The sequence below is a fragment of the Ahaetulla prasina genome, chromosome 1 (genome assembly GCF_028640845.1).
Source record: "Ahaetulla prasina isolate Xishuangbanna chromosome 1, ASM2864084v1, whole genome shotgun sequence".
NCBI classification, from domain to species: Eukaryota; Metazoa; Chordata; class Lepidosauria; order Squamata; family Colubridae; genus Ahaetulla; species Ahaetulla prasina.
In genome coordinates, this window is record NC_080539.1 from 134,921,791 (window position 1) to 134,939,716 (window position 17,926).

Sequence of the window (17,926 nt, forward strand, 5' to 3'; positions counted from 1 at the left end):
ACGCCGTGGCTTCCAGGTTTATTCCTGAATTTAAAAAGCATTGTTTTTAAAGAATAGACACAATTCTTATAGAATAAAATAATTACACAATGTTTATGGATTTCTTTAATATAGGGAAGCAACCGTTTATCAATATGAGGCACCATAAAATGTAAACACAATTTACTGGCAGAAACCTGGATACAACTGCAAAGACAAAATTAAATATACAATTTGAGTCACCCTGTATAGTTGCTGTGCAGTACACTGCTGATTAATCCTGTACAGATCTCTGTTGGTCAGATCAGCTTCTTTTGATACAGGTAACTCAAACAGTGGAAAGAAAATTGATGGAGCCATAGGACTGTCCAGGTTAATCTCTCTCTTGTGAACCATTTTTCCTGTTCATCACATCATTATAATATCACAGTGAAATGTATGATGAAACAAAATCATTATCACACAAGGAAATGTATATTTCAATGATACAAGGTACATTCTTATTTATATAATTAACGTTTGGTTCATACAGTACCTTCTACAGGATTACTGGGTAATTTGCAAGGTGGAGTTTACATTTTAGAGATAGCACTAACATGATACCTATTTCCCTTATATGGAAACATTTGCTCTATAAGATAAAATAATTTCGAGTATGCAGTTGGTCACGTAGCTCTTCTGAAAAAGTAAGATTTGCAAAATCAAAACTTATTGTGGAATGAAAAAAGCTGCCAATGTATTCAACTTGCTTTTCACTACATCAGAATTGAAGTCAGTACAGACCACAACACGGTCAATTAAGATTACTTTTAAAATGAATGTTTGAAATTGGAGGAAGGGGTAGTGTACATGGATAGAACAGGGAAACTAGATGTATTTGGACATGGAATGTCAGGTCTCTGATTAAAACTTCTATTGCCTTTTCACTTCCAGAGTTGTGTACTGAGGGTTTGGCCCGAGGAACTTCCAGTCCATCCTGCCACTGTGTTGGGTGGTTGGCCAAAGCCCATCATATTACTGGAACTATTCAGAGTCATTCCAGCCATTTGCTGATTCATCTGTGAAACACACACACGCAAGACTGTGGTTAGGTGCAGGTATCCGAACATTCAAATTTTATACTGAAGCCCATTACTTCATGAAAGATAGATAGACAGACAGGATGGATGGATGGATAGATACAGATAGATTGGTACAGATATAGACAGGATAAGTACAGATAGGCAGACAGATAGACAGACAGATAGATACTGGTGTATTTGCTTACAGCATTCATTTCTAACAGCTAAAGGTTTTTTAAAAATTTATTTAAGAAACACATCCTAAATATAACCTTTTAAAAATATTTGAGATTTGACAGAATAATAATACTTTTATATACTAGGAAAATATAGGGGTAATGTACATATTGCAATCTATGGGCGTATCATGTTTTTCCATTAATACCATAGGAAATAATCATGGTTGAGTGATCAGTGTTGCAATTTCAGTAGCAATGCTGGCATGGAAACTAATCCTACTCAGGTAACTGTTTCCTGCCCAGTTTATCAAAGCACTGAAGTAACATTCTGGCAGCAAGTGGAATGACTTTCAATTAAAAGATAAATATAGATAATTAAATTCTGCCTTTCCAACACTTACATAACAGTTACATTCCAAATAAAAAGATCAAATCTGGTTACTATGCATTTTAAATGCCTCTTACAAAAATGCCTGAGTACCAAAGGAAAACCCCTGGCATGCCATAATTTCCACTTCACTGTCGAATGTCATCATGAGTAAAAGGATTTGTTCAAGTCTTAACTAGTTTTAACGGATCACTGCTGGGGTAACAGTTAAGATTGAAAAGACTGAAGTTATATAGATGTCAAGGTAAAGTAAATCACACCAGTTGCTGGGAGTCGGTGTGTGTGTGTGCAAAAATTTAATTTAAAAAAATGTAAAAAATTATTCAAAATGTAAATTGTTCAGAAACTATCCACCCTATTAAGAGGTGGAAAAACAGGGGCTGAATCCTGTTGAATTTAAGAGAATGAGGGGAAACACAAAACCAAAGGATCAGGATTAGAATGGAGCGCAAATGACTGGACGCTGAGAAAGCACATGGAACTTCAAGGCCTCTCTTGCTCCGAAAACCTATTAACATTCCTGGATCAGTTCTTACTTTCCCATCCCTCTAGAGGCCTTCCTTAAAAGTATCCACCAGAAAGGATGTTTGACTTGAAAACCTTATTAGCTCCAGTCAGCATAGACCATCTTCAGGGTATATGGACTTGGAGCATGGAAGAGACAAGACATTAGCCACCTGCATCTTCAAAGGGTTTGTATGTCATATTTGGTCCTCTGTTCTCTTAAATTACAACTGTGTTAGGGACGAGAAGCTGGCTGTTAGAATCAAGGTGAAAAAGCACAATGAAAAGACCCAATCCAGGAACCAATGTAAAAAGAAAAAAAGGAAATCGTCATAAGCCATATTAATACCCCTAATTTGTGCAGGTAGTCCTCGACAACAGTTCACTTAGTGACCGAAGTTAGAACGGTACTGAAAAAAGTGACTTATTACCATTACGATTTGTTGCATTCCCACAGTCATGTGATTAAAATTCAGATGTTTGGTAATTGACTCACATTTAGGCAGGGTCCTGGGATCACGGGATCACCTTTTGTGACTGAGGAGCAAAGTCAACAGGGAAGCCAGATTCACTTAACACACCGTTGTTACTAACTTAATTTCGGTAGTGATTCACTTAACAATTATAGCAAGCAAAGTCGTAACTCGAACGGGGCAAAACTCACTTAACAAATGTCTCACGTAGCAACAGGAATTTTGGACTCAACTGTGGTTGTAAGTGGAGGACTACCTGCAGTGGGCTTTACAGAAAAGAAGTAGCAATATTGCTAGGTTGTGATTTTAAAAATGTTGGGGAAAAAGCAAAGCAACTATTGGCATGGAATGGGAAAGCAAGCCTAGGCAGAAACTGAAAGGGTTCCTTCTCAGAAATGTAAGGTTTGAATGAAGTATGAACTTTTAGGAAAATGCACAAGCTTGGCATTACATCACTGGGTCATCCACACACAAAAAAAGTCTAAAAAAGATTTTTAAAAAGTCAGCAATTGCCTAGCAACAGCCCAAGATGAAACAGCTTCCCAGGGCAGCAACCAGATGCTGGAGAGAGAGAGGGTGGGCCAGGCGCTGCAGCCGATCAGAACTGGGGCTGTCATCTGCTCTGAAGGGCTGAAGACGGTTCCAATTAAAAACCAGCACCACCACTGTTTTTTGTTTGAAACAAACAGTGCAGGATGTATTTCCAGTGGGCTGGGAATGAGAGGCTAGCAGGGAACGATGGGCCAAGAAGAAAGCATGGATCTGCACTTAGTTTTCTAAAGTAGAAAAAGTAGAAATAGGTACTACTTCTCAACTAGAAGGGGGGAAAAAATCAGATTTTCCAAATATCTTTGGTAGTTAATTTTCTTATTTTAATATAATGCTTCGATTAATTTTTTCCCCATTTGATTAATCCCAGCTACTGACATTTGAATCCTACCCCTAAATTCTCCAGCTATCCACGTTCTCTCCCAAACGAACAGCAAAAGCGCATACTCACCTGTGAAAGGTTCCACTGAGTTTGCTGTGTTTGCGGCTGCATGCCGTATTTCTGTGGCTGGGGTATCTGTCCCAATACTGTTCCTTGGGACCCGACAATGCTTTGAGGGAGTCCCAAACCAGCAGTTTGTGTAGTGACTGAAAAGCCGTTCGGCATTCCCATGCCTACCATCATGCCTACATTCTGTCCAATTACAGGCACTGGTGGGGCCATCATGTTTCCCATCATTGCTGGGGCTGTTGGCACCGGTACAGGCACGGGCACAGGGCCTCCCATGGCTGGAAATGCTGGAAAATGAGCCGAGGGCTGGGCAGCAAAGGGCAGCGGCTGGGCCCCCATGAAGACTCCTATTTGGGGCAAAAGGAGTGGAAAGGAAAAGAGGAGGTTTACACCAGTCAAAGCTCACATTTGTCCAACATGGCTAGCCAAATAAGGTTAGGGAGGGATGAGGAAAACTTGCCCCCATATCATTATATGATATTTCAAAAAGCCATATTTATCTTCCATGCATTTTGCAATCTGAGTATAGAGTTTTCAGATTGAGGAAGACTATAAAAACAGTTAAACAATTAGGGAAAAGTATGGTGATGTATGGTGTGAGTTTGGAGATCTTGCATTCATTAACAGGATAGGAAACCAATTTATTTATTTTTATTTATTTATTTTGTCACAACAATATACATAAGCATCACACAAAAAAATTATATAGTATATAAACATATATATGAAGAAATATAACGAGGTATAAGCATATAAATATATAAGAAGAAAAAAAAGAAAAACAATAGGACAGGAACGGTAGGCACGTTTGTGCTTTTATGCACGCCCCTTATGGTCCTCTTAGGAATGGGGTGAGGTCAATAGTAGAAAGTTTTTGGTTAAAGCTTTTGGGATTATGGGAAGAGACCACAGAGTCAGGTAAAGTGTTCCAAGCACTGATAATTCTGTTACAGAACTCATATTTTCTGCAATCTAAACTAAAGCCGTTAACATTAAGTTTAAATCTATTGGTTGCTCTTGTGTTATTGCAATTAAAGCTGAAGTAGTCTTTAATAGGAAGGACATTACAATAGATGATTCTATGAGTTAAACTTAGGTCTTGTCGAAGGCGACGGAGTTCCAAGTTTTCTAAGCCTAGGATTTCAAGTCTGGTGGGATAAGGTATTTTGTTGTTTTCAGAGGAGTGAAGAACTCTTCTTGAAAAATATTTCTGGACATGTTCAATTGTATTGATGTCAGAAATGTGGTGAGGGTTCCAGACAGGTGAGCTGTATTCTAGAATTGGCCTAGCAAATGTTTTATATGGTCTGGTTAGTAGTGTAGTGTTTTTGGAAAAGAAGCTATGCAAGATTAGGTTTACGTCTTTTTTACTATGTAGTTGCAGTGGGCTTTGGCACTTAGATCATTTGATATGAAAACTCCAAGGTCTTTAACAGGGTGGGGGTCATCTGTAAGGTAATGTCCATCAAGTATGTACTTAGTGTTTGGGTTCTTTTTTCCAATATGTAAGACTGAGCATTTGCTGGTTGAGATTTGGAGTTGCCAAGTTTTAGACCAAGCGGTTAGATGATCAAGGTCTTTTTGAATGGTAGATGTATTGTCGGTTGTGTTAAATAGTTTGACATCGTCAGCAAAGATAATACAATTACTTGAGATATGGTCACAAAGATCATTTATGTATAGTATGAAGAGTGTTGGGCCAAGAACACTGCCTTGAGGAACGCCACTCTTGACAGGAACAGGATTAGATAGAGCATTGCCAATTTTGACCACTTGTTGTCTGTTAGACAGAAAAGCAGATATCCATTTGTGAAGGGGTCCTGAAATGCCATAGGATTTTAGTTTTAAAAGAAGTTTATCATGTACTACTGAGTCAAAAGCTTTGCAGAAGTCTATTTAGATTGCAATTATTGTTTTGCCTTGATCAAGATTTGTAGTCTATATGTTTTTACAGTGGAGAAGTTGTAAGTTACATGATAATTTTTTCCTGAAACCAAATTGTTTATTAGAAAGTAGGTTGTTTGTTTCTAAGTGTAAGGTAATGGATTGGTTGATGATTGATTCCATAAATTTGCAGGTGATGCAGCACAGAGAGATTGGTCTGTAATTTTCAACTAAGCTGGGGTCTCCTTTTTTGAAGATTGGGATGACTGTGGCTAGTGACCAAAGTTTGGGAAGGGAACTGCTAGTGAAAGCTTTATCAAAGATTATGCTTAGGGGTTCTGCTATATTAGTGGAAAGTTTTTTTAAGAAGTATGCACATAGTCCATCGGGTCCAATAGATAGCGATGGTTTCAAGTTATGAAGAGCTTTTCCAACATTATCTTCTGTGAAATCTATATGTGTTAAGTCGTCATACTCATTGCTGGTACGATTTGGGAATGTCGGATATGTGTCATCGCTGTTAAAAACTGAGCCAAAGAATATGTTAAAGAGGTTTGCTTTAACTGTTTCGTTATTCCATTCTTTGCTGTTAGAATCTTTTCGTGGTGGGATGGATCTTGAGTCTTTAAGTTTATTGTTCACAAAATTATAAAAGGCACGATTGAAATTTGTGCACAGAAGGTCCTCTTCTTGCTTGGTGTGGTAATTTGCGCATTCAGTTTTTATTTGGTTGCATATATTTCTGTAGCGGTTTTTGAAATTTGATACATAGCCTTTTTTGTTTCTTCTCCAGAGAGATTTTTTTTTTGATTGAAGCTTTTTTATTGATATGGGTAGTTTGCTTTTCCTCTTGCTCCGGCCAGCTTTCATATTTCCTTTGATCCTTTGATCATTCTCTCACTACATAAGGTTAACTATAATGTGGCCCGGGGTGGTGGTGGGGTTATTATTTGTAGGGCTTCTTTTCCAGTCTAACAAGCCCAGAGTTCTTGGATGAAAAAACCCATTTTTTCCTATTACTTTACATGCACATCTACTACTTTACGTGCAAAAAAACATGCAAGATATACTGATCGAAAGTTAACAAAAACTGCTGGTACATGAGCCCTTAACCATGAATAATGACGTATCATCTTATTTACCAAGCACAGATCTGGGAAACCAGGGATAATGGAACTGTGGATAGTAAAAGCCTTGCAACTATATTATTTTCAAACCAAGGCAGAAGGGAATTAATAGAAAAACCAATGGACTAACCACAATCACCTCCATTTCTGCCCTTTAGCAGGTTAGCTTCATCTTATTAATACCGGATGAAATAGAGAAAATCAATTTACTGGGCAATTAGTGAATTTTAAGGAACAGCTTCTCTCAAACACCTTAGTGGTGAACTATCTTAATTACCTATGGTTTTTCCAAAGCAGTGATTGAAAATCTTAGCTTAATTTGAATTGATTCTAAATCAAACTTCAACTTTTTGGAGGAAAAATTCAGTCAGTAGTTCTGGCCAAAGCAGAAGTTTTCTACCTACAGTAATAAGTGGGAAAAGAACTTATCAGGAAAAAAACGTCGCCGCTCCGCTTCTTTTTCGGTCTACTCTCCTTGCCCCCCACTGACTGGCATGTCATTGTGTGTGGTCTAGCCCCTGGTCTAGCCCAGAGGTCTCCAACCTTGGCAACTTTCAGACTTGTGGACTTCAACTCCCAGAGTTCCTCAGCCAGCAAAGCTGGCTGAGGAACTCTGGGAGTTGAAGTTCACAAGTCTGAAAGTTTCCAAGGTTGGAGACCCCGGGTCTAGAGCAAACCAAAAAAAGCAAAGGTTGCTCACTTCAATAGTAAAGTTACCTTAAATTCTATGTAGTTACATTGTTTTTCTGTTCTAATGAAATCAGAACAATTTCCAACAATTTATATTTTTAAAGGTGAAAACATTGCCTAACATAGTAACTTTGACACAATTAACCTAGGGGGGAGAGGGATGTCCATTTAGTCCCAAGTCTCAAATGTCTGTTAAATACAAATCCTCCATGTAACCCATGTTAATTTACATCATTTGTGTAATGATGTAATTTGCATTACTACACAAATGGAAGCTCATGCAAATAGCATACATTTAAGTGAATTGTTAGTCTGTTAGGAAAATGTCTGGACGTGTATTTTTTTCTGCTACACCCGAAGTCCCATAAACAGCAACTTGTTAAATCAATTTTACTTTACAAGCAGAAGCTTTTATTTCAAGAGTATGTCATCTGTCTTAATTCCTTTATTTTCTTGATTGACATTTATTTGTTGTTAAGCTGTCTATTTGTTCATCATGTTTTGTTTCAGAATAAAAGGTAAAGATAAAGGAGTCCCTGCAGGTTTTAGTCTGCTAGATGTACCTGACTTTAGGGTGCAGTGCTCATCTCTGTTTCTGATTATTTTTACACACTCACAGAGTTCTTTTATCATGCACAGTTTGCTGCTTACTTAATGTTCTTTTTCCCCCCCTATGTAAATCTCTTTTCTTCTCCATCCCTTCCTCCATAGTTTTGGGGATTAATTATATCAAAGTGCAGCAGTATATTACATCTGATTTAGGATATCCTGAATTTAATCTGAGAATCACTTTTTAAATGGCAGAACTATACTAATGGACATTTTTATAGTAATAGTAATTTAATAGTATTGTAATAGTATTGTAGCATTTTAATATTTTAATATTGCAGTAGCAATACAAGTGACCAGCAATGTCCTTTCAACAGCAATAGTAATTAGACTTATATATACTGCTTCACAGTGCTTTACAGCCCTTTCTAAGTGGTTTACAGAGTCAGCATATTGCCTCCCCAACAATCTGGGTCCTCGTTCTACCGATCTCAGAAGGATGGAAGGTTGTCAACCTTGAGCCTGGTGAGATTTGAACTGCCAAATTGCAATCAGCCAGCAGTCAGCAGAAGTACTGCACTCTAACCACTGCACCACCATGGCTCATTTTAATATGCTAATGTGAGGAATTTTAATCAATATCTATTCATTGGAGAAGTCTTCCCAGATGGGAGGCTGTAATTTCCATTAAGCATGTCCATGAATTAAGCTCTACATGAAAATAAGGCAGCACTAAGGAAAAAAGACTAAAGTTAAGAACAATGAAATACCTCATCTCCCCACGCTACTGAGCACTTAATGCTCAGGAATACGTGATTCAGTTGCTTTAAACACGTGCAAATACATATTCAATACTGGGCATTTACAGGGGTGGGTTCCACTTACCTTTACTATTGGTTTGCAACAGAAGCGCACATGAAGCTTCTGCACATGTGCAAATCACCCATGATGATGTCATGGGTGATCTGCATGGTGGGTGGGTGGAGCCTCCCGCCAGTTTTGCTACCAGTTCTATAGAACCGGACCGAACCGGGAGCAACCCACCACTGATTTGTTTTAGATGGGTGTTTCATAATAACTTTTAAAATGTTAATCCAGACTCATTTCTACAGGAGCATTTTTTTTCCTAGGGACAAGTCTTAGCCACAGGTTTGTTAGTAATCTTTTAAATAATGTACACTGGAAGTAGATCAGACAAATAATTTACCTGGGACATTCTGCTGGGGAAGAGTGCCCGTGCCATACAGGGACAAGATGGAATCCTTGGAGAGTGGTTTCTTTGTTGACTCTTCCGATTTTGTTTGTTCAGTAAACAGATCAAGATCTCCAGATGCAGCAGATAACGTGGCAGCCGCTGGGTTGGTGGAAGCATTCTGGGAAATAAAAGTCAAAGACTGATGAAAACCAACCAGTGGAGATTGAAGTATGTTGTTCAAAATTATATAGCAACTTCAGAGACAAGTAACAAAATTCCCAAATACTAATATCACAAATTTATTTACACTACATAAATAACACCAGCACCAATGCATGTAAATTGCATATTCTTTGCACGTCACAAGAACTACAGTAAAAATATAAAAACAAGAGTAGTTCCATATTTTATGCAGCAAGTGCATTATTTGCAATAAAGATGTAAAAGCTATATTTTCTGTTTATATGTGTATATCTGGAAACTGGCTAGATTAAGATCACATGGGCATCTTTATGTCAGTTTATACTCTTTCATCAATATTTTGTGGCTTTCTTAAAAAGTCCCTTCCTTACTGCTAAAATTCACTGCTAGAATTCTTTTTGGGATTTGCTTTACAATGCCTTACTTTTTCAGAAGAAATTAAGTGAAAATTCAGTTCTGCCCTTTTCCTCAAGTGATTTAAAGAAGTATTTGCAAAAAGGAACTTCTTACAACTGAAATACTGAACAAAATTTTCACCGTGAATCAGTTTTTTGCAAATGTAATTAAATGAACTGGATTGGCTTCTGTAAACTGCTACCTATTCTTAATTAATAAGATTCATGGAAATAAAGTCTCAAATAGTTTATAAAGGTTGGATTCCCAAAGTTTGTAGGTGCGTTTCAAAAAAGGGACACACATCCCTATCATAATCACAAATCAGTTTTGCATTGCCCCCTGCACAGGAATGATGAAAAAGTAACAGATCAAATAGTTTGAAAATTAGAAATTATTACAATCTAATGATACGTTAATCTTTTCTTCAATTTGCAAGGTATAAACTGGCACCTAGGTTAATAGCTCATTATTCCCAATCTAGCCAAGGCTGAGTGAAATAAAGGCTTCTTCAAATAATCTCCAGTTCTTCTTCTGATATGAGGAGCTATGTTTGACCTTACATTAATTTTATAATGCAAGATAAAAATATAACCATTGGTAACCACTAATTTTGGGGAGCCTCGATTGAAGTATCAAGGGCAAATATTCTTAACCTCTTTCCAATGAACTATTAAATTATTCCTTAATGCTGCTGTAGAGGGAGGGAGGTATTGTAAATTGCAACAGATATTACATCTTAACATTAACATGCAGGTACCCTCACTTAACAATAATTCATTTAGCAATTGTTCCAAGTTAAAGGCAGCACTGAATGATCCTTACACCTGGTTCCTAAAATTATGGATGCTGCATAGTCAGATGATCAAAATTTGGGTAGTAGGCAGCTCATCCGCACTTATGATCAGAGGGGCATACAACTCGCCCCATATGTCTATATTCACCCCACTCCATGACTGTCCTTTTGGCTGCTCTTCACAACAGTACTCAGCAAATCCAATGCTGGAGTTGAAGTAGAGGCCTGGGGCATGGATCAGGATGGGCCCTTACCGAATGACCAGTTGTATTCTGTTTATGATGGAGTTGGGACAGCCACAATGATCATTGCTAAGTCATGCTGCCATGTGATCTCATGCTTTATGACCTAATTGCATAGCAATGGAATTTCCAATTACTGTCGTAACTTGAGGATTACCTGGACACTGACATTGCAATATGCCACTTTAACCATGTATACTGTATTGTATTCCAATGTAACCTTGATAGATTGTCAAACACTGACATAAATATTTTCTCCTTCTATTGCTTCTAGTACTAATTCCAAAGTCAACTACCATGTTAAATTAATAGTTTTTGTACCTTACCTGGGCAGATGGTATAGATGCGGCTGGCAAAGGATTAGAGATCATTGGGCCAAATATATCCAGATCATCATCATTCAGAACTGAGGCAGGAGCGATGGTACTTCCATTTGTAACAGAGGAGTCAGCAGGACCATCTTACATTTTTTTGGATTAAAGAAAAATATTAAGTCAGATTGATAATTGTGAAGCATATACACACAGCATGGGGGTACAGTGATAAAAGGCACCATACAGGTAGTTCGTGACACCCCCCTCCCACCCAAAAAAGTAGTTTGACCTAGTTCTGACCCACATTTCAGGTGCTCGGCAACTGGGCCACCTTTTTGTAGCATCCGACAGTCATGTGGCCGCAACTTCTAACATTTTTGTTGAAAACCAGCATTTACTTCCCGTTTTTTGCCAAAAGCACCCTATATAGCAAACAACTAGATCACTTAAAAACCATGGCAAAAAAGGTTGTAAAATCAGATTGGTCACATGCCTGACCTGCTTTATGACTGTCATGGCTTATGATGATGGACAGGTTCAATTATGATTGTAAGACAAGGACTACCTGCATGTTGGCAGAAATCACCAAGTGTTTCATAAATTGTATTTAGGTTCCACCAATACTAAGCCAACACATTATCATTCAAATTTACAACAGTAGAGGGGCAATCTTTCCATAGTCTCATGGAAAATAATAAACAAGACAGAATGTAGCACTTAATTCAGAGCTTGTAAAATTAGGCTGCAGTTGCTAAAGATTCCCCATCTATATTTTACAGATGCAATAATAGCCTGCTTGAGGCAAGGTCTGTCTTAAGATACTGTGAGTTTGAGGTCAAAGTTACACAGACTCAAAACAATTTGTGGGTGGAAGAAAAGTAAAGAGGTTTTTGATTTACAGGATCCCAAGCTGTAATCATAATATGCTCAGTGGCCAAAACAGATGCCCAACCTATTCCAAACGCTGCTGGCTGAGGAACTCTGGGAGTTGAAGTCCACAAGTCTTAAAAGAGCCAAGTTTGCAGACCCCTGACGTAGGTAATTCAAAAGGGAGATAAACTACTAGTTTGAAAAATAAGTGGTAGCTGACTAAAAAATAATGCAATTTTTCATTTATTTATTTTTTCTAGATGTTATGAGTGAAATTTCTGTGATAGCCGTATGATCCATCCTCCTACTAGTCCAAAGTTAGAAACAGCCTCAGCATAAAGTCTCATTTTGATAAACATGAAATTAAATCCCTCTAGATATCCATGTTATTTTTTTCTCTCTCTTCTCTCAGCATGAAATCTGCAGCGGACTATTGAACTATTTTTAACATATTCATCTACAGTACACTTTATAGATTTACAAAATTGTAAACTAATGTAGCAAATTATGCTTTGAAGTTTGCTTTTAGTTCCAAAGTACAGCTCTGTAATTTATGCATTTATTTAGAACGTATCACACATTTCCACTATAAAGATGAGTTTCTGCTTTTTTTAGCCTTCTTCCCTTTGGGATGTACATCTTCCTGCACTGAGTCTGAAGGTAAAATTCTTGGAAAAAATGCCTCGGAGTGAAAGCCGTCTAAATATCTACATTAGACTTAAAAAACAAAATGTGCTCTACAGCAATATCCTAGATGTAGGGCAACACCAAATATATACATTGTGGCATTTAATGCTGGTCTGGAACAATTCATAAATAAAATAAAGTTTAGAGTGAATGTAAGACATCTCCAAGATGCCAAATCTCTACCTCTTTGATCACTCTGTATTAGAGCAAAAGTCTTTAGAAGGGTAATGCATTAGAGGCAGACAGAATATCATCTCTGAAATTATGAAAACACAATTTCTAGACAATAAAGGTACTTTTTCTCTTGGTGCTCCTAAAAGGCATTCGCTTTTGGGAAATATCGTATTAAAATAGGCTTTCAGGAATCTGATTCTTCAGTAAATTTCTAGTAACACTACTATGGTAGATGAATATTTATCCACTTTACAGTACTTACAAATAAGCTTATCGCATCCAGAAAATTCCAGAAGGAAGTTGTTTAAAAAAACATAGTTGATCTAATTATTCTACTTTGCTTGAAAAAAATACAACTGTGTTGATCTTTTTGTCCCAATTACTTCTCCGTTTATTCAAATAGCAAAAGACAGCATAGGTTTTCTTGTGTCCCTGCACTACCTACATTAAAATATGCTTTAAATCAGCTCAAAAGCTTAGCATATACTGTTTGTGCAGTGGATTCACAGACACTGGAGAAGCTTGGCAACATCTTCTATGAAGATGCTTTTTTTAACGCATTAGTTTCCAAAACTTCAGAATTTTGGGACAGTGTGTTGTAAACATAATTAATGGAAAGATAAAAATAGTCTATTTGGCCTATTTAATTTCTACTGGATCTGCTAAGTGTATTTTTATACCATTTTCTGTGTAGTTATCACAAAAGTTAAATACATGCTTTACATGCATATATATTACACATACACATATGTAAACGCATATACACAGATGAAACCAATGCATTAAAACACTGCAGATTTATAAAAGGGAGAAAAAAACAAACTAATTTTTTCCATGACATTCACCCCAAAAAAAGCCAGGATGAAGATAGGCACTTAGAGAGGTTCTCAAATTTCCTTAGTGTCTCAGGATGTTTTTCACAGAACCCTTAGAGCAAAATTGTAATTAATAACCCCACAGTGACCTTGTACATGAGATGCCCTGGGGTGCCACAATGTAGAGTTTGGGAACTATAGATTTGAACAATACAACAGTAGTCATCATGTGGATTTCAGTGGGAAAACGAGAGTAAACTGCAATTATTATAAATGAAGATTATACTGTGTTGCTTATAGCAAGGTCTTTGTGAATTAATTTAGTGATCATCTATGTTTATCCCCTGCATTATGAAGAAGGCACTATGTCAAGGATTCTGATTCACCAAGTTGTTTTAAGGACCTACATGCCATTGCAATTGTGTATATCTATCTATCTATCTATCTATCTATCTATCTATCTATCTATCTATCTATCTATCTATCTATCTATCTATCTATCTATCTATCTATCTATCTAATCTATCTATCTATCTATCTATCTATCTATCTATCTATCTATGATAAGAAATTCATTCAGCAATCTGTCATATTCTATACCAGCTGAAATTCCGTAAAAACACAAATATAGTTCTTTACAATAATCAAAATTTGAGATATCATTATAGGAACTACAGAACAGTGAAGCCTCAATTTAATGAACCTCTGCTTAGCAGACATGGGATGCAAGTTCTGTTAAGACAGCCATCAAAATAACAAAGTCTGTTGCATCCAAGGTAACCTGAATAAAGCAATTAAATTACATTGTTTTATTTTAACTTATTTTACCTTACAATATCCATGGCAGTTTATAGAATTTTAACATTACACAAATGACTTAAATTGACAAAGTGACATATGTGTAAATAAAATGGACAATCAGGAATAACGGAAAACCTTTCACTGTGGGTTTCACTATAGTTAGATTGCCTCTACCCAGGAAAGTTTATCTGCAAACATAACTTGTCAATTGATACTCCTAGCCATATAACTAAGTTGACCCTCCAATAACACTGATTTTCAGAGGGAGAACTGGAATGGAGGGGGGAGGTTAAAGGGCAAACTACTTTCTGCAGTAATTGCTGAGTCTACATGACACTTTGACATTAGTAGACTGATCTCAAACATATTCCATTCATATACCGCTTCTTCGTGTAAAGATAAACAATTCCCTCTACAGCCACACAACTTTCTTTTCCCCCTGTGTTCAGAAAAAGGTGATACATAAATAGAAAAGTCTGGCCATGTTAAAAAAAAAAAAGGCAAAACCTAGTCAGTTGTTAGAATAAATGAGGTTAAGGAGAAGAAATTCCAATTAGACCTTGGAAGAATCAATAGGTTGGCTATGAAACGGACATCTGTTTGAACTCTGGAGCTTGAACTATTCATGTTCAAATGAAAAGTTTCCTCTTCCTAGCTGTAAAATCCTTGAATTAAATAATTGCCTTTTCTGTGAATCTGAATAAAACACACAAACAAAATCTGTTTGTTTTGCAAACAAATATACAAATAAAGAGTTTTATGAGATGCTTCATGAATAGCTAGTTCTTCAGTGACAAACAGCAGTTCCTGTAATAATCTGCCAAAATATGTATACCTTAAAATTGAGATTCCCTTGCAACATCACATGGGATCCATATGGAAGGAAGAGATTTAGTTTTCCAAATGTATGAATTATAACTAATTATTAGTTATTAGTTAGTTATTAGTTATTATTCATTATGTATGAATTATAACTAATTATAACTAATTATTATAACCATCTTTTCACGCTTGCAATTTTTTATAATACATTTCAAGTATCATCTCCAGGGAAGTAGTGATTCTTTTTAAGCCACAGGAATTTATAAAACTCATCTACTGGCCCTTGTGATCCAATTTGGTTACATTTTATATTTTAATTCATTAAAATAAAATCAGCTGTTAAAAGGGATATAGTAAAAATACTTTCTATCAAGAGATTTAAGAACAAGCAAAACTTAAGCAATTCTCAATACAGGTAGAACTGCAATAAAAGATACACAGGAAAAAAAAACTGAATTTGCATCCCGCCTACAGTTACTTGCTTGTGAGACGGAGATATATATAAATTAGATAGATGATAAAATAGATTTAAACTGATTAAACTTATTCATTAAACATAAAATATTATACTTTTTTGGGGGAAACTTTTCAAAGTCAAAATAGTGCAATACATGCTCTCCAAAATTTATTATCTAAGCTGCAGTCCTCAAATACATATGAGATACTATGCATTTCACTACTGTAATGCCTGTTTGGAAATTTAACTTAGCTAACAACACAGCTGCTCCACTGAGGGGACTAGCCAATATGTCTATCGCTCACAGCACTTAACAGATGCTCCGAGAGACCCTTTAGTTATCCTAATTTCTACTCCAATATAATTCCAACACTGAATATCTTTTTATTTTCCTAGTTTGAGATGAGCTTAAATTTACAACTTCTGGTTTTGTGATCTGTTTTCTAATTTGTTTGTTTCAGAAATAAATTTAGTTATTATTGAAAGGTAACCTATACATTTTAAAAATAATTTGAATCTTTGGTCCTGGTTAGGAGCCTATTCAGAAGCTTTTAATACAAAGGATAAAGAACAATTAAATCCTCTAATTTTTCATTCATGAAAATAATGTTCTTAGCTATTGAATCTTATTCTTGACAACTTTAAGATGTATGAGCCTCAGTTTCCAGAATTCTCCTTGCCAGAATGTTATTCACACACCTTAAAGTTGTCAAGGTTGAGAATTTTTTCTCTAGGTTTATCTAACATGCACTAATGGCAAATGTTTAAATGTACATTTACATAGACAAACATGTTCTGTAATCAAGAGTTACTGGGAATAAAACAAAACTTGCAGATTTGTAACAGTTTGCTCTGATAAACTGTGGTGAAATTAGCCACATTTGTCCAATTCTGTCACACAGGAAAACCATGATCCTCTGGACCTCTACTTAATGAACTTTAGATTCCAAGGACATTTTATTTGGATTTTAATCTCAAAGGACCAGACCACTGTTTCTGAAACAATTGGCAGTGTGTATTTTGTCATTAATATCAATTTATATCATTATCTAGTTGACAGTTTTTATATTAATTTACATCATTTGAATGATTATGCAAATGATGTAAATTAAGTCTATGCATAAATTCAGATTTAACAGATATTCTAACTTAATGGATATACTTTCCTTCAATCAGTCTCTTATATTCAGGCTTTACTGAAACAGGAAAAAAGTTGTTTTTAAGAAAAAATGCAAATATGCTTATGAGAGAATTGAGTAAAAACAACAACCCTAAGTTTTTGAGTACTGTAAAATTGAACCAAGATTTACATACTATATAGTATTTTCATTTTGGCATGCGATCATGCTGTATGTTTGCTAATGATATCATATTCCCAAGAATGAAAAGAAGGAACACAGTTCCCTTTCCCATTTTATTATCACTTATCTCTGCAACAAACCAAAAGGGGAAAATTTACAATTCTATAATCAATACATGGATCTCCAGAATCACAAAGCAGGATTTTAAAACCTCAAAGGGACCATTGGTTATACAGAAAATTTTCTAGGCAAAACATTGTTTACAAGGCGGAAATTTAGTTTCTTCTTATTTTTGGTAAATCTCTTCCTTAATGTCTGTTATTTTAAAATCAATCTAAAATGAATGAACATAACAATTCACTGATGCCCTCACACGAAGTTTGAGATTATCTGTTTTTAAGTAATAATATGCTGAGATGGTTGGTTACTTTAAAGTCTGCAACTATACATTTTCATTTGTTTTCTAATGGAACATCTAATTGGTAAATGGTACATCAAATGAATTTTGCTTCTTTTGGCCAATTCAACCTTTCAACTTGATGGAAAAGGTAATGCTATAACATGGCATAGTTTTGCAAGACATCCAACAAAAAGAGTAGTTTTGTAACAGCATTATTTTAAAGGAAATGTCTGTTTTCAAATTTAAAAACTGATGTCAGTTACTTTGAATTTAAATCTCTAGTTGGTGAATTTACACAACACACACACCAATCTGTAAAGCTAAAAGACAAGTATTATCTGCAGTCTTATAAAAGGTTGGGAAATCAGTTGGCAAAAAATAACATTACATTATTAGCAAAACCTACAATACTTTATAAGTACTACCACGAACCATGTGCACTGTTGGTAATATTGCTCTTCAATCTGTTTTACGTTGGCTGTGAACCGCCCTGAGTCCTTCTGGAGAAGGGCGGTATAGAAATTTAATAAATGAAATGAAATGAAATGAAATCTGAAATACACAGGTGAAGATTGAAACAGTACATAGTATACATTTTAAGAGGATGAGAGTAAAAATGTTGGT

General features: G+C 35.9%; 1 protein-coding gene across 2 annotated transcripts in view; it reads right to left on the reverse strand.

Moving 5' to 3' along the window:
* Nucleotides 1-5: 5 nt before the first annotated feature.
* SMAP1 (small ArfGAP 1) overlaps nt 6-17,926 on the reverse strand; it is a 78,441-nt gene continuing 60,520 nt past the window's right edge. For both annotated transcript variants that reach the window (XM_058176487.1, XM_058176493.1), the window contains 4 exons: nt 10,988-11,121; nt 9,042-9,207; nt 3,585-3,931; nt 6-1,037 (listed from right to left, as the gene is read on the reverse strand). In XM_058176487.1, coding sequence (XP_058032470.1) covers nt 903-1,037; nt 3,585-3,931; nt 9,042-9,207; nt 10,988-11,121 — 782 coding nt within the window. In that variant the 3' untranslated portion in view covers nt 6-902. The remainder of the gene's footprint in view (nt 1,038-3,584; nt 3,932-9,041; nt 9,208-10,987; nt 11,122-17,926) is intronic.